This window comes from Tetrao urogallus (genome assembly GCF_951394365.1).
Source record: "Tetrao urogallus genome assembly, chromosome: 20".
Lineage (NCBI taxonomy): Eukaryota > Metazoa > Chordata > Aves > Galliformes > Phasianidae > Tetrao > Tetrao urogallus.
Window position 1 is genome coordinate 227,978 of NC_136833.1, and position 23,779 is coordinate 251,756.

General features: G+C 50.6%; 2 protein-coding genes across 2 annotated transcripts; one reads left to right on the forward strand and one right to left on the reverse strand.

The window, feature by feature from the left end:
* Positions 1 to 7,239: 7,239 nt before the first annotated feature.
* LOC306954022 (borealin-like) lies at positions 7,240 to 12,228 on the forward strand (the record flags this gene model as incomplete). The annotated part of the gene is given in 10 exon segments (XM_079545068.1): positions 7,240 to 7,321; positions 7,392 to 7,555; positions 7,557 to 7,862; positions 9,417 to 9,492; positions 9,800 to 9,936; positions 10,597 to 10,676; positions 10,922 to 11,020; positions 11,210 to 11,336; positions 11,778 to 11,864; positions 12,184 to 12,228. Coding segments are annotated over 10 exon segments (1,203 nt in total).
* A 3,655-nt stretch (positions 12,229 to 15,883) lies between these two features.
* LOC306953938 (borealin-like) lies at positions 15,884 to 20,872 on the reverse strand (the record flags this gene model as incomplete). Its single annotated transcript, XM_079544969.1, is given in 10 exon segments — positions 15,884 to 15,928; positions 16,248 to 16,334; positions 16,776 to 16,902; positions 17,092 to 17,190; positions 17,436 to 17,515; positions 18,176 to 18,312; positions 18,620 to 18,695; positions 20,250 to 20,555; positions 20,557 to 20,720; positions 20,791 to 20,872. Coding segments are annotated over 10 exon segments (1,203 nt in total).
* Between the last annotated feature and the right edge of the window lie 2,907 nt (positions 20,873 to 23,779).

Sequence of the window (23,779 nt, forward strand, 5' to 3'; positions counted from 1 at the left end):
ATCAAACAATACATTCCTCAGCTTCCACAAACACCCGGCACTTGGTCTCATGATTAGGGCACTCAATTATACAACTGGTCCCATTACTCCATTTACGTTCCTGGTTTCTTATTCAATATTCCCCTGGCTCACCAGCAATGTTTCTCCAGTGAGCCAAAATACAACCCAGGGCTCTTCTCGTATCACTTTAGACAGCCCTTGTTCCATAACAGCCTCGTACACGACATCACAGAACACTTTCACAACACAAACATTTAACAAACACAAAGACAGTGACAACAATCAGTACAGTTCATCCTCAGGATCCTTCCTCTCTCTGCCTCCCTCCAGAGCCCAACCTTCCCTCTGTATTCATTTCCCACACTTGCGTAGCTGCCCACCTCCTTCTCCAATAAACAACATATCAATAAACATCATTTCCATCCATGAGTAGAAATTAGGCCCTAGAAATTGATCTCATTGTTCTGCTACACTTATAGGATCCTCAGTTAGGTAATTCTTCTTGAAACTCCTAACTTCTCTTCTAGTAAAAACAGCAGGCATTACCATACCCAATTTCCCTTTGACCTAAGACTGCCCTAAGAGGATAAAGTGAAGTGTTAGTAAGGTTAGTATTAGAGAAAGGAAAACTCTCCAGGTCCCATTCGCATTACTCCAACTCCCTCAGTAATCGAGAGCACAGCCTCTCTCCAGGACCTGCACAGATCAGCAGCACCCACTCTCCTCCTCTGGAGAGGTCACTGCCGCCTGCACTGCTTCAGAAATTGAAGGGGGGGGGAGGGGAGGAGAGGGGGGGAAGTGGAGGGAAGGGGGGGGGGTAGTGGAGGGAAGGGGGGGGGAGGGGGAAGAAGTTACCTAAGGGATCCCATTTATGATCTTTCTGCTTCTCTTTCCTATTTCCTTTGAACTTCGACTCCTCGCGAGGAACATTTCTGTACTTCTTGCACCCATTAAGCGACCTAAGCCAATTCTGTTTCAGGAAAAGGAGTCCTACTGTTTACATATAAATACAAAGTCTGACAGGCCCAATCTTCGTCAGACTCCTATTTTGGTCACAATAATGATTTTCCCTGCAGTGGCTCTCTACTGTATACAGTATCTAAACATCTTTTCCCTGTCCTTGTCCCTAGTTTTGGGATTATGTTCCAGTTTTGAAGCACTTCTCCCAAGGCGCTATCTCTAGGCACCATTCCGGGGACCTTCTTCCCCTGCTCTCAGAACTCCTATTCCCCATCCCTCCAGAACGCTACCATGAACTCCCCAGCTCACAGGTTACCACACTCTGATTCTCGGATTTTGGGCCCAATCCCTCAGCAGTACTACACTCCCATCTCTCGGGTTAATAGGGGCGTACTGCTGGCACTTTGTCAAGTGGAGCCGCAGCTCGGCACTCAGCACTCGCTTCGCACTGACGGCGCGTCTCAGTCACACACACTCAGGAGTCTCAACCGACCCCAAGGAAAGAGTTCAATCCCCTTACCTTGGTCCGTGCACGAAGTTACCGGGTCGCCATGGCCAACACCTGTGCCTGCCTGCCCCTTGGCTTTCACAGAGCCCGTCCTTTATGTAACAGTCTCGGCTTTTTATCGGCCGTCCCAAGGAGTCACCTCAGCACCCAGACAGGACCGCTGCCATCAGCGGGGTGCACCTAACCTGTGCAGGGCAGTAGGGAAACTCCCAAAGAGGCGATCATAATCCCGGACGAGCCCCCAAATTGTTGGAAATATCCAAGTCATGTTTGTCAGGACGGTATCTCTGATAACAGCAGATTTTATTTGCGATTGCAATGGCGGCGTCCCGCAAGCAGGAGCGCCTATGGACACAACATGACAGCCTTTATACCCTGTTTTCTCCCCCTGCCTCCCCCCCCTCCCCTGTTTCCCCTATTTACTGGCTGGGTACTCCAGGTTCACAATCTTACAGAAGGTTTTTCTAAACAGAACAGAACTTTTTCTAAAGCTGTAGATCTGGAAGATGTTAATTAATGTCAGTAAAATGGGAGCAAAGAATTTAAGGCAAAAATAGAAATAAGATGTGTCAACAAACTTTCCATTTTCTAAAATGCTTTGGGGTCTTAGTTTAAAAAGGCGATAGTTTTTGAGAAGATTTAATGTCTTTTTTCTTCCTTTCTCTTTTTTTTTTTCTTTTTTCTTTTACAGAAAGTACAAAGAATGTTTTCCAGCACTGTGTTTGGAAGACAAAGATGCCTTCAGGCACAGGGGCACCGACACCTGGTGCCAGTGTTCATGCCCTGAACCCACACTCAGCTTCCACCTCAGCTCTACTCTGCTCTCTCTCTGATCTCCCTTACCTTCGCGGCGCTTCCAGCTCTCCTGACTGTGGTTAAGGGTATCTTTTCAGCAGGCAGTCTGTACGCATGTCCTTTCCACTGCTCTCCACATTTTCCTTTCCCTTTTCTCTTTATTCATTCATATACTTCCCAACGATTTGGCTGCTGTATGAGTTAGAAACTCGTCCCATCTCGAAAGTCTAATGAACTCTTTAGTCAACTTCTTAATTGTGTTTATCATAGAACCATATCACAGAATCACAGAACAGGCTGGGTTGAAAAGGAACACAATGACCATCTCGTTTCAACCCCCTGCTGTGTGCGGGTCGCCAACCAGCAGCCCAGGCTGCCCAGAGCCACGTCCAGCCTGGCCTTGAATGCCTGCAGGGATGGGGCATCCACAGCCTCCTTGGGCAGCCTGTTCCAGTGCCTCATCACCGTCAGAGTGAAAGACTTCCCCCTCACATCCAACCTAAGCCTCCCCGTTCCCCCTTCTCCTATCACTAGGAGACTTGTAGACAGACATTCCCCCTCCTGTTTGTACACTCCCTTTGAGTATTGGAAGGCCACAGTGAGGTTTCCCCCGGAGCCTTCTCTTCTCCAAGCTAAACAAGCCCGCTTCCCTCAGCCCTTCTTCGTAGGAGAGCTGCTCCAGCCCTCTGATCCTTTAGCGGTCCTGCTCTGGACCTGTTCCGAGAGCTCTGCGTCTTCGTTGTGCTGGCGGCCCCAGGCCTGGGCGCAGCGCTGCAGATGGGGCCTCACAAGAGCCGAGCAGAGGAGGACGATCACCTCCCTCTCCCCGCTGGCCGCCCCTTTTTAATGCAGCCCAGAACACAGCTGGCCTTCCAGGCGGCGAGCGCGCACTGCTGCCTCATGTCCAGCTTCTCGTCCACCAGGACCCCCAAGTCCTTCTGCACAGGGCTGCTCTCAAGGAGTTCTTCCCCCAGTCTGTATCAACACCTGGGATTGCCCTGACCTGAGTGCAGCACCCTGCACTTGGCCTTATTGAATCTCATTAGGTTTTTATGGGCCCACTTCTCCAGCCTGTCCAGGTCCCTCTGGATGCTTCCCTTCCCTTCAGTTATCGACTGCACCGCTCAGCTTGGTGTCATCTGCAATCTTGCTGAGGCTGCACTTGGTGCCATCATCTGTGCCCTTGATGAAGATATTAAAGAGCACTGGTCCCAGACCAACCCCCCATCCTGTCTCCAACTAATACATTTCTTCTACAAATATTCCCTGTGGAAGATCGACCTTCTTAAATGCAGCCGGGACGTGGCAGCCCCCCCCTCCCAGACCTCATGTAAGGGTTGGCAGTGGAGGCAAGAATGTTTTTCTGGAGATCTCTGCCTACCTGAGACCTTCTGAATGTAAGCAGCCTTTTTCCTTTGCTTCTGCATCCCCAGTTGCTGCACTTAAGCTTATCCTCTCTTGCTTCAGCTTGGGACTCTGCTACCCTGCTATCATGGCTTTGTTTTCTATCACATTATACCGTTACAGCCGTTTTCCCCTATGTTCCTTAGTTTCCCATTTTTTTCCTCCTTTTTATTGTTTTCCAGTTTCCAGCAGCACAGGGAGCAGTGCAATCAGAAGTTCTCTCTCCTCCCTTTTTTTTTTTTTGTTTTTGTTTGATTTATTATTCTTAACTACTCTACATTCTCTCACAATCCTTTTTAAAAATCAATTTTATCTCAGCTGGTTTTTTTCTTCTATCTCCCCCCCTTCTCTCATTGGGAGGGGTGTCACGTGATTAACTCTTCAAACTGCAACACAATTCAAAGAAATGATACGAAATTAAATGCAATCCAATGTAATGGAATGAAATCCAGTGTAACCCTAGCCCTAATCATAAACCAAACACAATACAGTGTAATGAAATACAATGCAGTGGGTTGAAATGAAATACAACAATAATGGAATGTAATACAGTCACAACCCCAACCATAAACCTAACTTAACCCTAAACTTTTCACTACGTGTAATCTACCACAAGCATTAAACCAAACCAGTAATACAATGGGATGAAAAGTAACGCTCAGCAAGGCAATTAAATGCATGACAGTGGAATGCAATGCAGTCCTAACCCTAACCGTAACCCTTCTCCTAATCCTAGGCCTAGCCCAAACCCTAATGCTAAACCTAACCCTAACTCTAACCCTAACACCAACCCCAACCCCAATCCCAACACAAATCCTATCCTTAACTCTAGCCTAACCCTAACCCGTAAGTAATACAATGGGATGAAGCCAAAGGCAATACAAAGCTAAATCCCAATCAAGCTAAAGTTCATGAATTCAATAGAAATTTGATCTGTCTGGCTAGTGTTCCCTATGAACCATGTGTAATGCCTTAAGAAATCTCCCTACGGTTTGTCCAGCTGTGTTATGCCGAGCTGCTACTTCCTTCGTCATGCAAGACAATAGAGGAAGGAGAGCCAGCTAACACTTGCCAATGTGAAAACAATGCAAGGCTCAATCATATTTCAGAATTCATATAAAACATCTGCCCTTCCTGTCCAGACATTCTCCAGTGTCAACCGACACATCCCTTTGACCAAGGACAGAGGGAGCTAACACGAGCAGGGCTGCTGGAACTCCACAACAAAATGCCCGTTTCCCTCTTTTTTGCTTTATTGTATAAAATGCATTATTTGCCTCTGAGTCTGTGCTTAGACATTCTATATTAAGAAAAAAAAAAAGAAAAAAAAAAGGCTGTGTGCAATTCTTATTCATATTGAGAGGGAATTGTGAAAAGGGACATCTCCATGGAGAATGTCATGTGCCTTTTAAATTAATGATTTTGATCTCGTTTTTTGTAGCAACCTTCATTGAGAGGAAATTTTTATGGGTCTGGGGAAGAAAGAGTTTAGAAGTCAGTTGTTGCACATACAGTTAGCACATTAGTTATAATCATAAAATCTCAAACTATTAACGGAGATTATTCAAATTGGTAACCCACAGCTGCTTCTTGTCATCATTCAACACCTGGTATGTATATGAGACAGTGCTGTGCTCACATTACTCAGACATCTGTGGCATGATGGGTTTGGAGATGGCACAAACAGAGGAAGAACAAGAGCTTTCGTGAATCTGAGAGAGGAAGGGTCTTTAAAGATGAGGGGATTAATCCCTCTCTCTGTTCATGTACTTGTTATCTATTACTCCATGCAATAAGGAATAGAGAAGAGCCAATGATAATTCATGCATTAAGATAATCCAAGGTAAGAAGCCACAAAATAAGTGTAATAAGTACATTCAGATCAACTTGACAGGCTGACAAAGGAAAATCTCTAGCTTAGCAGCTGAGATGATTCCTGATTTTCTGAGCAGTGACAAATGTGGCAACCAGGCATGGACTCAGATGTGGATGATCCAAATTGTTTATTACAGGTTCTCACATCACTTACTCACATTCACAAGTTTTCTGTTTAGCTTTCCCATCTGCCCTTACAACTTTCCCACCCGCCTTTACATGTCAACAAAGCATTCCACAAGCACTCCATAACCGTGCATGCAGGCACTTAATCCAGAACTGTGAGCCGTTCCTTTTGCTTTGCGCTACTAGACGTGTCCTTGGTTCTCAGCCTTGCCATCTCACGCTGTTTACCTCGCTCCACAGCATTTGCTCCAAATAGTCTCTCTTGTATTCCCACAAACAAGCACCATCCAGTCAGATTTTAAGAAAAAGCTCTTTTGTGTGCAGTGCTCTGCTCCCAGCCGCACCGCATTGTTTGCTTCACAGAGCTTCTGAGCTGGCTCACTGACCATAAAGCTGCTGACAAAAATAAGCGTGCTCTTAGCATGGACAAGAATAACTCATTTGGCAAAGTGAAGCATTTTACTTCTATGCAGATTAAAATCTATATCATATTCAGACTTTAAAATAAATCCAGGTCTCTGAAGCAGTGGAAGAAGAAAAGGAAAACAGGCAGAAGAGGACCAGGAAATCCATTCAGAAACTATAGGGAAAAACAGATTTTAAGTGCAGAACGCCAGCTGGATACTCACTGTCTTCTCTAGCAGCGAACATGCAACCCAACAAAACAACGGTAGAAGCAGACTGGAGCCTCTAGGCCTCCAACAGAAAATTAGTTCTTATTGAATGAAACATCTAACATGTTCTGAAGCTTTCTCAAGTGACAGAAGAAAAACGGTGTCAAAGTTATCCTAGCTGGTCTCTTACATATATCCAGTTTTTCTCAAAAAATAAATCAAGGAGATAAATCTTGTTGAAGTTAGAAACACATGCAGGAAGGCAAAGAAAAAAAAAAAAAGGGAGAGTGGTTCTTCTGACAAGTGTATTGAACTATGTTATATCTTTTCATCCTCTAAAACAAAGTTGCATGTTCTTCTTTAAGGGTTACAGTACCAAGCGTCCAAGCCTGCAGAAGAGCATCTGCTCTCGGCAGCCAGAGCCTGGCTTAGCAAGGTCAGCGCTGCGGCTGCGGATTCGGCAGCCCGTGAAAGCACGTCGCTTTTAACGCAGCTCGTTTCCCTTCATTCGGTTCGTCTCCGAAAGCTCCTCTTTGCCCGCGCCCCTAGCCCTGCCCGGGGAGCCCCGCCACGGGAGGCCGCAGGCGCCGGTAGTAACGCTCCGCGCCCCGCAGGCCCCGCAGCGCGTCGGCCGACGACGGGCAGCGCGGCCCGCGCCGCGGCAGCTCAGCTCAGCCAGGCCCGGCTCCGCCGCTCGCTCCCCGTACGGCCGCAGCACAACGGCAGCAGTAGGGCAGCTCGACCCGGTCCGGCCCGGCCCCACCGCGTCCGCCATCGCCGCCACGGCGCCTCGCGTCATCACGCCGCGCCGCGCTCCGATTGGCTGCGCCGCCGCTCGCGGAGCTCCGATTGGACGGCGGGCGCGCGTCCGGCGGCGGTTGAACGCGGCGCGGACGGGCGGTGCCGTCCGCCGTGCGGGAGCGGGGCTCGGTGCGCTCGCGCCGTTCCTCGGCCCTCATGGCTCCTGCCCGCAGGAAGGCGGCCGCGGGCGCGCGCGGCAGGAAGCTGAGCGCCTTCCTGAAGGACTTCGACCGGGAGGGTAGGCCGCGGGCGGGCCGCGGGCCGCGCTCGGGCCCGGGCCGCGTCTGACGCCGCGTCCGTCCCCGCAGTGAGGAGCCGGGTCGAGCAGCTGCGGGCGAACGGGGAGCGCCTGGTCAAGGAGGTGGAGAACCTGTACGACGTGGAGCTCCTCCGGCTGCCCGTGGCGCTCCGCGAGATGAACTGGCTGCAGTTCTTCGGTAGCGGCGGGGGGCGCGGGCGGGCGGGCGGGCGGGGGGCGCGGGCTGCCCCTGGAGCGGCGCTCGGAGGCTGTCGCTGAGGAGCGGTGGGACGCGGCGCGAGGGGCTCGCGCGAGCAGAACGCGGGTGGGCGCGGGCGGATGCGCCGCCCCCTCTGCCCGGGGCCGCTCGCTCGCCGCCGGAACGCCTGCTGTGCGCTGCGCGCTCCTGCGGCGGCGTTACGGCGCGGCTGCGGGCGCTGCGGGAGCTGTCCCGGCTGCGGACCGCAGCGACGCTTCCAACCGAGATGTCTTCTTTCTAGCTGAAGGGGGAAGCCGGAAGGTCCTGGAGGAGGCGGTGACGGTAGGTATCCGGCGCGAATGGGAAACTTTCCCCGGCGCGCGGTGCGTTCCTGGAGGAGACGAAGGCTTTGTGTATCCGCAGGAGCGCCGCTGCGATAGCGCGGGTTGTGCCCGCGGATCTGAACTGTTAAGGCTTAGCGGGAGGAGATGCTGCGGTGTCCCCTGCAGGGTTTGCGTGCTCGTGCTGCTCCTTGCCCGGCTTTGCGGGCCTGCTTAGTTTCATGCTAAGGGATCGCCGAGGTTGGAAAAGACCTCCCGGGCCGCTTCCCAAATTCCGGGATGGTCACGGTTTCCCCTCTGAGCCCGCTGTGTAATCACCACCAGCCGCTTACTCCAAGTGGCATCAGAAGCACGTCGTGTGGAGGGGGCCTTTCCTTGAAACATGCAGTTTGAACTGGTAATCACGGTGTTAAGGGGAGCCGTGCTTCAGTGCTGATTGTTGACGAAGCAGCTCCTCAAACTCCCTCTGTTGGGCCGGGCCCCAAATAATTTGTGCCCCCATGGGTCTGCTGGGGCCGCAGCCTTCCCTCTCTTCAATACCTGCCTGACCTCTCCGGGTTCTGCAGGAGTCTGGGAGGGGAGTTCGGTGGCACCGGGAGTGTCCGTCCGCTTCTCTGAGTTTTCTCCTGAGTTCCTCCACACCCTCTGCCACTCGCTGTTACCCGGCTTTGGGGGAGGTCCGCGGCCGATACCGATCATGAAAAGCACGTTCTGAAAACACGACAGTGCGAACAATGTGACTGTGTTGGTTGGGACGTTCCAGAAATGTCCAGAAATGTTGGGGGGGAGAAAAGGAAAAGCGTGGGAGGAGGGAAGCTTGGAAACCTGTTGAAACATCTCTCTGCCCATCGGCAGATTCCCCACTGGGAAGGCAGTGGGGGGCATACAAGCATTAGCACCTTCAGGAGCGTAGCTTTTGAGGCTCAAACCGTGCTGCATTGTATACAAACCCCAGACGGGTGACCCAGCTGTGCTTTTAGGGCTGTTGTGCATATACACCCTACAGCCAGGGGCATGCTCTGGGCAGCCTCTGCCAGTACGCCTCTCCCAGTCCTCTTTGCATTTTAACATTCTTCAGGGATGGTCATAAAGGAAAAAAAAGAACTAAACACGATATAATTGCTCTCCATTGGCTGCTCCATCATCACACACGGAGATCGCTGTTCCCTAACGCACCAGCCCTTCTCTCCTGCTATCTGTAAGGTTGCTCTCCTCCCTTGGAGTCATTTTGCGGGGCCCCACGCCTTGGGGGTTTGCTCCTAGGCCTCTGGAAGAGCACGCGCCTCTCGGTAAGCTGAAGCACTGCTGTGCTGTTGAGCAGCAGGGAGTAGGTGAAGCGTGCTCACAGCTGCCCAGCAGGGCGTGCTGGCGCTGAAGGGCACGAGATCCATTGTGTCCGGAACAACGAGGAAGGACCTCTTTTAGCACAGCAGAAGAACGCGAAGATACAGTTATGTTAGATAGTTGTGTATGTGAAATAGTTACAAAGATTTTGCCTGCAACTTTGACTTATCACAAACTCGCAGTACCGATCATCCCAACTTCTTAATCCTAGGCAGACTTGGGAATAACAGAAATAAACAAGTTGACAGCAGAATTTATCCAGACTCCTCTGAAAATCGTCACGAAAGGTCAGTAGATAACATTCTGTGAATGCTGGTTTGGTTCTTAGCTACAGCCTTCGCTACGTGTGAAGACAAGGACGTAATTCTGCCTTTACTCCTGCGACCCGAAGTAGTTTTACTTGCTTTAATTAAGGCATTCTGGATAATTCACAGCCATGTTCTCTTTACTGTTGTCATCAGAATTCAGATTTTAGAAGCAAACTGTTGCCGAAATAAGCTTGTAGTGTGTTTCCTTACCTTAGCTAATGGTCAGTTACGTCGTGTTAGTTTTTTTTTTCCTGTCAACCTGAATAATGCTTTCCTCTTTTCGTAGAAAAATCTAAACAGGGTATTGAAGCCACTGAAGAAGCAGCAGAGGTTCCTTTGCTTCCTCCAGCAAAGAAGGCGAAACACGATGGCCAACTTCTTCTGGAGCAAGCAGCTGCAAGTACTAATCCAAGAAACGGAAAGGTAAGCAGCTGCTCTTTGTGATGGCTTTTATTCCTGGGATATAAACTATGTACCGAGACGATGCTGATGCCTAAGGGGGAACAGCGTGCAGGATGCTGTAAGGGTGGCTTTCCAAAAGCTGTTGCTTGCTGATCATCCCGGTGACGCTGGAAGCTGGCTTTCGTTGGCAGGTCGTGCTGTTACTTGTGGCGAGGAAAGCGACTGTGCTGCGAGTTACCTCTGCTTTTATTCCTCTTGTACTTCTGCACGTGAGAGTCTCACCCTTCTCATCTGAGCGTTGCTGTATGGAGGGAGCGATATTCCCTAGAGCAGAACAGTCCGGGCCACATTGAAAATATTTACCAGCAGTGCTTTTCGGCTTTGTAGTTTCTGAGTTGTGCTGTGGGCAGCGGTAAATACATGAACCGTCTCGAGTCAGAGTGGAAGTTAAGGTGGTCTGTTATCCTCCTGAAGTTCTGCAGCTGAGCTTCGGGGAAAGGACGTGAGGGCAGTACTCGAATGGGGAAGGTCTCAGAAGGTTGTCCCGTGGCTTGTGTCAGACTCCCGTGCTGCAGGAAGGAGCCTGCTGAGCCAGGCGTTTCGTATGGGAGCGTTTGCTCGGTGCGGACTTGGCTGTCCCAGGAGAAGGAACTGACTGACTTGGCAGCTAATGTGTTTCAGGTGAGGACGTCCACTAAAAAAGCACCAGCGTCCAGGAGCAGAAGAGCTCCTTCAGCAAGAGTGAAACGCATGAGTCAAAGGTAACGGCGATGAGTTTCGTGGCAGGATTTCAGAAGCAGAGAGTAAAGGTGCGGTGCTAACGTAGCTGCAGAGTGGGGCGGTGCGTGGCCCGGCAGGCTGGGTGGTGTGGGCATGGCGTGCCGTAGGGCGATCTGTGAGGACCCTGGGTTGTCTCGTCCAGGTCTTTGGTAAGACAGTGCTTACGTGTCCGTTAAAATTATTCTTCTGAGAGCAGGGCTCTGCTTACATGCTTCCTTTTAAGCAGATCAAGCAAAAGCAGCTTTATCACTCCAGCTACTGGCAGAAATCTCAATCTCTGTGCTCAAGGAGGCGCCTCCATCATCACACCCAGGTTTGATTCCAGGTCTGTATTCTATTGCATTTCTCTGTTAATTTCTCATACAGAGGAGTGCCTTGCTGCTTGGTCCTTACATCTCAGTTGTCTATATGCAGAATACTTTCCAGCAGCGCTTTGAACCTGCAGTGGTTCAAAGTTTTGGTCCAAGCGCTCTAAGAAATTGCAGTAAAAGTCCTTGCCTGTTGCTTTTTCCAGAGTTTTCAAGACGCCGGGTTTGCGCACACCCACAGTAAATGAACGTGTTTACACCATCTCTGCTAACGGCAGCCCCCTTGCTGATGGCAATGATGTCTTCATTACCGTTCCTGTTGGAGGAGGGGAGGTAAAAACAAACTTGAGTCTGTAAAATCTATGCAGCAAGGAGAGCCTGCGCCTTCTTGGGGGCCTTATCAGTTTCAAGGGACTGCTGTTCATCCATTCTCGCCCGCTTACTTGTGCCGCCGCAGCTTATCAGGAGGTAAATGTCGCTTAAAAAGAACCCGAAGAAGTTCTTAGTCAGAGCGGGAGCTGTCTAAGAATTCTGGCCTAAGCAGAATGCACACTGCTGCTTTGCTGCGCTTTTGAGTGAAGCTGAAAGTGCCTTCTGCTCACGGTGCTGCGTCAGCACACCAAGGGCAGCACGGGATGAGCTGGTCAAGCTGGATGTGGCTCTTGGTACGGACGCGGCCTCCTAGTGTGCAGGGAGGGGTTTCTTTGCTGCTTGTAGCTGCTGCTGCTGAACAACCGGGAAACCTGAGATTTGGTGGTGTTTGGCTTCTTGCAGAGCATTCGTTTAACAGCAAGTGATCTGACCAAGAAGAATCTTCTTCATCTCAATCCAGAGGCACGAGGCATTATGAAGAAGCTGTCTGTAAGCCTTTCCTTTTTTTTTTTTCCGTTTGGGACCTGAAGCTGTAATGCAGCATTGTCTCTGTCCTTAATTGTTGTCCTTACCTGTTGAGCTACTGAGCTGTAACAGAAGCTTCTTACTTCAAGTCTTGTGTCTTAGCTCCTACCGCTGGTGGAGAAGAAGCATGAACTGGGAAGGGGAGGGATAAAGCCTCACGCTTGTAGAAAAATAACTGTTGTCAGCATTTTGAAAAACTGAATCGAAACTAAAGGTGTCTTCTGCTTCGGGTGGGAAGCGGAAGTGGCTGTGGGTTATAATCTCTTTGGCTCTTTCTTTCTAGGTTCGTCTTGCACAAGCTTGTAGCAGTGCAAAAACCTACAGGTGAAGAGCAACGAATGTCAACACCTTTTGTACACGTGGAACTACTATAAGCTACAAGTACATTTTGTTTGGTGTCTTGTAATTCTGTGAGCATTCACTTAAACAAAACGAAATAAAAAGAAAACAAACAGCAAAGCAGTTAAAACCTGTGCTGGGTAACTGACAACGCTGTTAATATTCAAACGTCCTTTTCCAGCAGTCAGAGCGATTCGGTTGTAGCTGGCATGAATCACAGCTACCTGGCAGCTAACAGCTAACCATATTCATCCCCCAAATCCATTTCCCATTGTGCCTGAGCCCCGTGTGCCTTCAGGGAGTGGATAGGTAAGCAATAGTTCTTTTCTCTGCAGTGTATTGCTTGCGCACACTACTAGAATCTCTTCTGCCCCCCTTCTGCAGCCCACGTGGCAGTAGCGTTTGGTTTAACCAAATTGGAACTTCCTTCTCAGTTCAAGTGTTTGAGGCAATGCAGGAAAGCTGGTTCACTTCCTGGTAACAGAATCTCTCGGTGTAATGCAAAAGCCCCAGCGCTTCTTCATTAAGATTTTCTGATCCTGAAGGAGGTACACAGAGGCAAATTATGATTAATTCATCCGGTGGAGAGGCACTGGCATTACTGCGGGCAGCTGCCCTATGGAAGCAAGGTCATTCACACAAGGCAAGGAGACTGGGATACAGCTGCAGAGCAGTTCCTCCCAAGCAAGTTTATTCTGCTATGTGCAGAAGCGCAGGCTGAGGCAGTTTACTTGTGTTCCCAAGCAAGCAGGAGACCTGCAGCTTGTGGCCGGAAGATGGCCCATGGCATGCAATCACCAAGCAGCTCATTTGTGCCGATTTGGGTCAGAAATGTTTGCCGATTAATGAGTGTTTGTAGTAACTTGGAATGTATGGTACTGGGTATGTGGGGCATCCCCAGGTAATCGTCTGGAGCAGCTGAAGGGTAGCTGTGGCCAGCCGTGCTGACCAATGAAGAACCTCAAAGTGTCAAATGCACAGAGTACTTCCTGGGATTCTTATTAAAGGATTTGGGTAAGAGAATGTTAAGCCAGCTTTTGGGTGAAGCTCCTGGAAGAAGCAGTGATGGTAGGTATTTAAACACAAATTTAAAGTTCCTTTATAGAGCTGTACGTTGCAGTAGCACGCCACTGTTTTATTGCATTCCCTTTCACTGTTCTTTTTCACTCCACTCATCTCTTTTCATTGCATTCCACTCCCACCCAGTTCATTTTATTGCATTCCCTGTGATTTCACACCACTCTGCATCATTCAGCTCCACTATACCTCATTCCTTTTCATTTCTTTTCAATGTGCTCGCTCCTCCCTCCACCACCGCACTTGTCCTTGCTCCCTCCCTTTGACCAGCTGCTCCTTGCTCAGCCTTGCTGGTTTCCTGCCTCCCCGTGGGGACAGAGACTTCTCACACTACCAAAGGCATCCTTAGAGTTGTTGGCTCTGTTTGGTTCCTGTTTCCTTAAGAACCTGTTTCCAAGGGACCTTTCCCCCTGATTCTTTTGAAAGAGATGGAAGTTCCTGCTCTTTGCTAAGCCCTCAGGGTCACAAACAGCCCGTACACAGTGGCTGCAGCCCGCACTGCCTCCAGTCTTAACCTCTGTAATGAGCTCACCTGCACTGGTGGGCTCCCGATGTGTTTGAGGGACAACCTGCAGATCTCGGGTCACCGAACTACTTGAGCAGGCACCCAGTGGCTCCGGATGACACTCAAAGGATCTTGTCATCTCCCCCTGAACTTCCTCCCGCCCCCCATTTCCTCACAGTTAGATTTCCAGAGCCGGTGCTCCGCATGCATCAAGCTTGGGCAGCGAGGCTGATGTCTCGAGCCCTGCAGTGCAGCACTGTCATCCCCTCGGGGTTGCCCAGCCCTCTGGAACCACCATGCCACAGGCGAACCTGCTGCCGCCCCCTAGCCGCAATTGCGTTCCCCACCGTAGCTGTGCGTCCCCAGGGCTGTATTCAGTGCCACATCACCCAGAGCGCCTGAACAGGGCAAAACCGCAACGTTTTCAATCAGGCGATTGTCAGGAGCTTCCCTTTGGAGACAATGCCACCCCGAGGCCAAAGTCCCCACAGGCCAGGTGCCAGGGACGCCGCTGGGATATCGAGTGGTCGGTGGCAGCATCAGCAGCTCAAGCGGGCGCAGCCCTGGTGACACGATGACAAGATCGGTGTCAGTGACAACCACAACCCTCAAGTCCGGTGGGATCCAAAGGGAGAATGAAGCCATACAAAGGCTGGACCGCCCTGCAGCGAGGCTGGAGACCGCACCTACCAGTGGATGCACTGCATAAAACCTCCCAGCTGCCGAGGCTGCTCGGCGGTTCTCTGGCATGGCATCTTCCCACCACAAGCTGCAGTCATCTCTGCTGAGTGGCAAGGATCAGCACCAGCTCATCATACTGCAGCAGCACTGAATTTAGCACATCAAGCCACCAGACTGTTTAGCTGGAAATCACAACAGACACAAAATTGCACTACAGAACCACACGGCATTAGACATACTGACTGCTGCCCAGGGGGCACTGGTGCAATCATTGACAGGAACTGTTGCGTATACAGCCCTGATGCTTTCAAAAATGGAACTTGTATGATGGCACAGATGAAGACGCAAATTATTCACATGGAACAACTAACGAATAATCCTGTCTCTACCTAGTTAGCCCCCCTAACTCCACGGTGCAGGAAACTGTACAGTGTTATTGGATTCTGACTCATACGTCTTCTTCATTGCTGCGTGCTGCATTGCTTATGTGGCACTTGGATGCAACGTGCTTCAGCCGTCTTCCGAAGAGCTGTGTCCAGTTCCTGCTGCAGAGGGCTGGGATGCGTGGGCAAATACAGAGCACTGCCTGAACAGGTGACTGACATACGAAAAAGGTCTCCTGCTTGCTTGGGAACACAAGTAAACCGCCTCAGCCTGCGCTTCTGCACATAGCAGAATAAACTTGCTTGGGAGGAACTGCTCTGCAGCTGTATCCCAGTCTCCTTGCCTTGTGTGAATGACCTTGCTTCCATAGGGCAGCTGCCCGCAGTAATGCCAGTGCCTCTCCACCGGATGAATTAATCATAATTTGCCTCTGTGTACCTCCTTCAGGATCAGAAAATCTTAATGAAGAAGCGCTGGGGCTTTTGCATTACACCGAGAGATTCTGTTACCAGGAAGTGAACCAGCTTTCCTGCATTGCCTCAAACACTTGAACTGAGAAGGAAGTTCCAATTTGGTTAAACCAAACGCTACTGCCACGTGGGCTGCAGAAGGGGGGCAGAAGAGATTCTAGTAGTGTGCGCAAGCAATACACTGCAGAGAAAAGAACTATTGCTTACCTATCCACTCCCTGAAGGCACACGGGGCTCAGGCACAATGGGAAATGGATTTGGGGGATGAATATGGTTAGCTGTTAGCTGCCAGGTAGCTGTGATTCATGCCAGCTACAACCGAATCGCTCTGACTGCTGGAAAAGGACGTTTGAATATTAACAGCGTTGTCAGTTACCCAGCACAGGTTTTAACTGCTTTGCTGTTTGTTTTCTTTTTATTTCGTTTTGTTTAAGTGAATGCTCACAGAATTACAAGACACCAAACAAAATGTACTTGTAGCTTATAGTAGTTCCACGTGTACAAAAGGTGTTGACATTCGTTGCTCTTCACCTGTAGGTTTTTGCACTGCTACAAGCTTGTGCAAGACGAACCTAGAAAGAAAGAGCCAAAGAGATTATAACCCACAGCCACTTCCGCTTCCCACCCGAAGCAGAAGACACCTTTAGTTTCGATTCAGTTTTTCAAAATGCTGACAACAGTTATTTTTCTACAAGCGTGAGGCTTTATCCCTCCCCTTCCCAGTTCATGCTTCTTCTCCACCAGCGGTAGGAGCTAAGACACAAGACTTGAAGTAAGAAGCTTCTGTTACAGCTCAGTAGCTCAACAGGTAAGGACAACAATTAAGGACAGAGACAATGCTGCATTACAGCTTCAGGTCCCAAACGGAAAAAAAAAAAAGGAAAGGCTTACAGACAGCTTCTTCATAATGCCTCGTGCCTCTGGATTGAGATGAAGAAGATTCTTCTTGGTCAGATCACTTGCTGTTAAACGAATGCTCTGCAAGAAGCCAAACACCACCAAATCTCAGGTTTCCCGGTTGTTCAGCAGCAGCAGCTACAAGCAGCAAAGAAACCCCTCCCTGCACACTAGGAGGCCGCGTCCGTACCAAGAGCCACATCCAGCTTGACCAGCTCATCCCGTGCTGCCCTTGGTGTGCTGACGCAGCACCGTGAGCAGAAGGCACTTTCAGCTTCACTCAAAAGCGCAGCAAAGCAGCAGTGTGCATTCTGCTTAGGCCAGAATTCTTAGACAGCTCCCGCTCTGACTAAGAACTTCTTCGGGTTCTTTTTAAGCGACATTTACCTCCTGATAAGCTGCGGCGGCACAAGTAAGCGGGCGAGAATGGATGAACAGCAGTCCCTTGAAACTGATAAGGCCCCCAAGAAGGCGCAGGCTCTCCTTGCTGCATAGATTTTACAGACTCAAGTTTGTTTTTACCTCCCCTCCTCCAACAGGAACGGTAATGAAGACATCATTGCCATCAGCAAGGGGGCTGCCGTTAGCAGAGATGGTGTAAACACGTTCATTTACTGTGGGTGTGCGCAAACCCGGCGTCTTGAAAACTCTGGAAAAAGCAACAGGCAAGGACTTTTACTGCAATTTCTTAGAGCGCTTGGACCAAAACTTTGAACCACTGCAGGTTCAAAGCGCTGCTGGAAAGTATTCTGCATATAGACAACTGAGATGTAAGGACCAAGCAGCAAGGCACTCCTCTGTATGAGAAATTAACAGAGAAATGCAATAGAATACAGACCTGGAATCAAACCTGGGTGTGATGATGGAGGCGCCTCCTTGAGCACAGAGATTGAGATTTCTGCCAGTAGCTGGAGTGATAAAGCTGCTTTTGCTTGATCTGCTTAAAAGGAAGCATGTAAGCAGAGCCCTGCTCTCAGAAGAATAATTTTAACGGACACGTAAGCACTGTCTTACCAAAGACCTGGACGAGACAACCCAGGGTCCTCACAGATCGCCCTACGGCACGCCATGCCCACACCACCCAGCCTGCCGGGCCACGCACCGCCCCACTCTGCAGCTACGTTAGCACCGCACCTTTACTCTCTGCTTCTGAAATCCTGCCACGAAACTCATCGCCGTTACCTTTGACTCATGCGTTTCACTCTTGCTGAAGGAGCTCTTCTGCTCCTGGACGCTGGTGCTTTTTTAGTGGACGTCCTCACCTGAAACACATTAGCTGCCAAGTCAGTCAGTTCCTTCTCCTGGGACAGCCAAGTCCGCACCGAGCAAACGCTCCCATACGAAACGCCTGGCTCAGCAGGCTCCTTCCTGCAGCACGGGAGTCTGACACAAGCCACGGGACAACCTTCTGAGACCTTCCCCATTCGAGTACTGCCCTCACGTCCTTTCCCCGAAGCTCAGCTGCAGAACTTCAGGAGGATAACAGACCACCTTAACTTCCACTCTGACTCGAGACGGTTCATGTATTTACCGCTGCCCACAGCACAACTCAGAAACTACAAAGCCGAAAAGCACTGCTGGTAAATATTTTCAATGTGGCCCAGACTGTTCTGCTCTAGGGAATATCGCTCCCTCCATACAGCAACGCTCAGATGAGAAGGGTGAGACTCTCACGTGCAGAAGTACAAGAGGAATAAAAGCAGAGGTAACTCGCAGCACAGTCGCTTTCCTCGCCACAAGTAACAGCACGACCTGCCAACGAAAGCCAGCTTCCAGCGTCACCGGGATGATCAGCAAGCAACAGCTTTTGGAAAGCCACCCTTACAGCATCCTGCACGCTGTTCCCCCTTAGGCATCAGCATCGTCTCGGTACATAGTTTATATCCCAGGAATAAAAGCCATCACAAAGAGCAGCTGCTTACCTTTCCGTTTCTTGGATTAGTACTTGCAGCTGCTTGCTCCAGAAGAAGTTGGCCATCGTGTTTCGCCTTCTTTGCTGGAGGAAGCAAAGGAACCTCTGCTGCTTCTTCAGTGGCTTCAATACCCTGTTTAGATTTTTCTACGAAAAGAGGAAAGCATTATTCAGGTTGACAGGAAAAAAAAAACTAACACGACGTAACTGACCATTAGCTAAGGTAAGGAAACACACTACAAGCTTATTTCGGCAACAGTTTGCTTCTAAAATCTGAATTCTGATGACAACAGTAAAGAGAACATGGCTGTGAATTATCCAGAATGCCTTAATTAAAGCAAGTAAAACTACTTCGGGTCGCAGGAGTAAAGGCAGAATTACGTCCTTGTCTTCACATGTAGCGAAGGCTGTAGCTAAAAACCAAACCAGCATTCACAGAATGTTATCTACTGACCTTTCGTGACGATTTTCAGAGGAGTCTGGATAAATTCTGCTGTCAACTTGTTTATTTCTGTTATTCCCAAGTCTGCCTAGGATTAAGAAGTTGGGATGATCGGTACTGCGAGTTTGTGATAAGTCAAAGTTGCAGGCAAAATCTTTGTAACTATTTCACATACACAACTATCTAACATAACTGTATCTTCGCGTTCTTCTGCTGTGCTAAAAGAGGTCCTTCCTCGTTGTTCCGGACACAATGGATCTCGTGCCCTTCAGCGCCAGCACGCCCTGCTGGGCAGCTGTGAGCACGCTTCACCTACTCCCTGCTGCTCAACAGCACAGCAGTGCTTCAGCTTACCGAGAGGCGCGTGCTCTTCCAGAGGCCTAGGAGCAAACCCCCAAGGCGTGGGGCCCCGCAAAATGACTCCAAGGGAGGAGAGCAACCTTACAGATAGCAGGAGAGAAGGGCTGGTGCGTTAGGGAACAGCGATCTCCGTGTGTGATGATGGAGCAGCCAATGGAGAGCAATTATATCGTGTTTAGTTCTTTTTTTTCCTTTATGACCATCCCTGAAGAATGTTAAAATGCAAAGAGGACTGGGAGAGGCGTACTGGCAGAGGCTGCCCAGAGCATGCCCCTGGCTGTAGGGTGTATATGCACAACAGCCCTAAAAGCACAGCTGGGTCACCCGTCTGGGGTTTGTATACAATGCAGCACGGTTTGAGCCTCAAAAGCTACGCTCCTGAAGGTGCTAATGCTTGTATGCCCCCCACTGCCTTCCCAGTGGGGAATCTGCCGATGGGCAGAGAGATGTTTCAACAGGTTTCCAAGCTTCCCTCCTCCCACGCTTTTCCTTTTCTCCCCCCCAACATTTCTGGACATTTCTGGAACGTCCCAACCAACACAGTCACATTGTTCGCACTGTCGTGTTTTCAGAACATGCTTTTCATGATCGGTATCGGCCGCGGACCTCCCCCAAAGCCGGGTAACAGCGAGTGGCAGAGGGTGTGGAGGAACTCAGGAGAAAACTCAGAGAAGCGGACGGACACTCCCGGTGCCACCGAACTCCCCTCCCAGACTCCTGCAGAACCCGGAGAGGTCAGGCAGGTATTGAAGAGAGGGAAGGCTGCGGCCCCAGCAGACCCATGGGGGCACAAATTATTTGGGGCCCGGCCCAACAGAGGGAGTTTGAGGAGCTGCTTCGTCAACAATCAGCACTGAAGCACGGCTCCCCTTAACACCGTGATTACCAGTTCAAACTGCATGTTTCAAGGAAAGGCCCCCTCCACACGACGTGCTTCTGATGCCACTTGGAGTAAGCGGCTGGTGGTGATTACACAGCGGGCTCAGAGGGGAAACCGTGACCATCCCGGAATTTGGGAAGCGGCCCGGGAGGTCTTTTCCAACCTCGGCGATCCCTTAGCATGAAACTAAGCAGGCCCGCAAAGCCGGGCAAGGAGCAGCACGAGCACGCAAACCCTGCAGGGGACACCGCAGCATCTCCTCCCGCTAAGCCTTAACAGTTCAGATCCGCGGGCACAACCCGCGCTATCGCAGCGGCGCTCCTGCGGATACACAAAGCCTTCGTCTCCTCCAGGAACGCACCGCGCGCCGGGGAAAGTTTCCCATTCGCGCCGGATACCTACCGTCACCGCCTCCTCCAGGACCTTCCGGCTTCCCCCTTCAGCTAGAAAGAAGACATCTCGGTTGGAAGCGTCGCTGCGGTCCGCAGCCGGGACAGCTCCCGCAGCGCCCGCAGCCGCGCCGTAACGCCGCCGCAGGAGCGCGCAGCGCACAGCAGGCGTTCCGGCGGCGAGCGAGCGGCCCCGGGCAGAGGGGGCGGCGCATCCGCCCGCGCCCACCCGCGTTCTGCTCGCGCGAGCCCCTCGCGCCGCGTCCCACCGCTCCTCAGCGACAGCCTCCGAGCGCCGCTCCAGGGGCAGCCCGCGCCCCCCGCCCGCCCGCCCGCCCGCGCCCCCCGCCGCTACCGAAGAACTGCAGCCAGTTCATCTCGCGGAGCGCCACGGGCAGCCGGAGGAGCTCCACGTCGTACAGGTTCTCCACCTCCTTGACCAGGCGCTCCCCGTTCGCCCGCAGCTGCTCGACCCGGCTCCTCACTGCGGGGACGGACGCGGCGTCAGACGCGGCCCGGGCCCGAGCGCGGCCCGCGGCCCGCCCGCGGCCTACCCTCCCGGTCGAAGTCCTTCAGGAAGGCGCTCAGCTTCCTGCCGCGCGCGCCCGCGGCCGCCTTCCTGCGGGCAGGAGCCATGAGGGCCGAGGAACGGCGCGAGCGCACCGAGCCCCGCTCCCGCACGGCGGACGGCACCGCCCGTCCGCGCCGCGTTCAACCGCCGCCGGACGCGCGCCCGCCGTCCAATCGGAGCTCCGCGAGCGGCGGCGCAGCCAATCGGAGCGCGGCGCGGCGTGATGACGCGAGGCGCCGTGGCGGCGATGGCGGACGCGGTGGGGCCGGGCCGGACCGGGTCGAGCTGCCCTACTGCTGCCGTTGTGCTGCGGCCGTACGGGGAGCGAGCGGCGGAGCCGGGCCTGGCTGAGCTGAGCTGCCGCGGCGCGGGCCGCGCTGCCCGTCGTCGGCCGACGCGCTGCGGGGCCTGCGGGGCGCGGAGCGTTACTACCGGCGCCTGCGGCCTCCCGTGGCGGGGCTCCCCGGGCAGGGCTAGGGGCGCGGGCAAAGAGGAGCTTTCGGAGACGAACCGAATGAAGGGAAACGAGCTGCGTTAAAAGCGACGTGCTTTCACGGGCTGCCGAATCCGCAGCCGCAGCGCTGACCTTGCTAAGCCAGGCTCTGGCTGCCGAGAGCAGATGCTCTTCTGCAGGCTTGGACGCTTGGTACTGTAACCCTTAAAGAAGAACATGCAACTTTGTTTTAGAGGATGAAAAGATATAACATAGTTCAATACACTTGTCAGAAGAACCACTCTCCCTTTTTTTTTTTTTTCTTTGCCTTCCTGCATGTGTTTCTAACTTCAACAAGATTTATCTCCTTGATTTATTTTTTGAGAAAAACTGGATATATGTAAGAGACCAGCTAGGATAACTTTGACACCGTTTTTCTTCTGTCACTTGAGAAAGCTTCAGAACATGTTAGATGTTTCATTCAATAAGAACTAATTTTCTGTTGGAGGCCTAGAGGCTCCAGTCTGCTTCTACCGTTGTTTTGTTGGGTTGCATGTTCGCTGCTAGAGAAGACAGTGAGTATCCAGCTGGCGTTCTGCACTTAAAATCTGTTTTTCCCTATAGTTTCTGAATGGATTTCCTGGTCCTCTTCTGCCTGTTTTCCTTTTCTTCTTCCACTGCTTCAGAGACCTGGATTTATTTTAAAGTCTGAATATGATATAGATTTTAATCTGCATAGAAGTAAAATGCTTCACTTTGCCAAATGAGTTATTCTTGTCCATGCTAAGAGCACACTTATTTTTGTCAGCAGCTTTATGGTCAGTGAGCCAGCTCAGAAGCTCTGTGAAGCAAACAATGCGGTGCGGCTGGGAGCAGAGCACTGCACACAAAAGAGCTTTTTCTTAAAATCTGACTGGATGGTGCTTGTTTGTGGGAATACAAGAGAGACTATTTGGAGCAAATGCTGTGGAGCGAGGTAAACAGCGTGAGATGGCAAGGCTGAGAACCAAGGACACGTCTAGTAGCGCAAAGCAAAAGGAACGGCTCACAGTTCTGGATTAAGTGCCTGCATGCACGGTTATGGAGTGCTTGTGGAATGCTTTGTTGACATGTAAAGGCGGGTGGGAAAGTTGTAAGGGCAGATGGGAAAGCTAAACAGAAAACTTGTGAATGTGAGTAAGTGATGTGAGAACCTGTAATAAACAATTTGGATCATCCACATCTGAGTCCATGCCTGGTTGCCACATTTGTCACTGCTCAGAAAATCAGGAATCATCTCAGCTGCTAAGCTAGAGATTTTCCTTTGTCAGCCTGTCAAGTTGATCTGAATGTACTTATTACACTTATTTTGTGGCTTCTTACCTTGGATTATCTTAATGCATGAATTATCATTGGCTCTTCTCTATTCCTTATTGCATGGAGTAATAGATAACAAGTACATGAACAGAGAGAGGGATTAATCCCCTCATCTTTAAAGACCCTTCCTCTCTCAGATTCACGAAAGCTCTTGTTCTTCCTCTGTTTGTGCCATCTCCAAACCCATCATGCCACAGATGTCTGAGTAATGTGAGCACAGCACTGTCTCATATACATACCAGGTGTTGAATGATGACAAGAAGCAGCTGTGGGTTACCAATTTGAATAATCTCCGTTAATAGTTTGAGATTTTATGATTATAACTAATGTGCTAACTGTATGTGCAACAACTGACTTCTAAACTCTTTCTTCCCCAGACCCATAAAAATTTCCTCTCAATGAAGGTTGCTACAAAAAACGAGATCAAAATCATTAATTTAAAAGGCACATGACATTCTCCATGGAGATGTCCCTTTTCACAATTCCCTCTCAATATGAATAAGAATTGCACACAGCCTTTTTTTTTTCTTTTTTTTTTTCTTAATATAGAATGTCTAAGCACAGACTCAGAGGCAAATAATGCATTTTATACAATAAAGCAAAAAAGAGGGAAACGGGCATTTTGTTGTGGAGTTCCAGCAGCCCTGCTCGTGTTAGCTCCCTCTGTCCTTGGTCAAAGGGATGTGTCGGTTGACACTGGAGAATGTCTGGACAGGAAGGGCAGATGTTTTATATGAATTCTGAAATATGATTGAGCCTTGCATTGTTTTCACATTGGCAAGTGTTAGCTGGCTCTCCTTCCTCTATTGTCTTGCATGACGAAGGAAGTAGCAGCTCGGCATAACACAGCTGGACAAACCGTAGGGAGATTTCTTAAGGCATTACACATGGTTCATAGGGAACACTAGCCAGACAGATCAAATTTCTATTGAATTCATGAACTTTAGCTTGATTGGGATTTAGCTTTGTATTGCCTTTGGCTTCATCCCATTGTATTACTTACGGGTTAGGGTTAGGCTAGAGTTAAGGATAGGATTTGTGTTGGGATTGGGGTTGGGGTTGGTGTTAGGGTTAGAGTTAGGGTTAGGTTTAGCATTAGGGTTTGGGCTAGGCCTAGGATTAGGAGAAGGGTTACGGTTAGGGTTAGGACTGCATTGCATTCCACTGTCATGCATTTAATTGC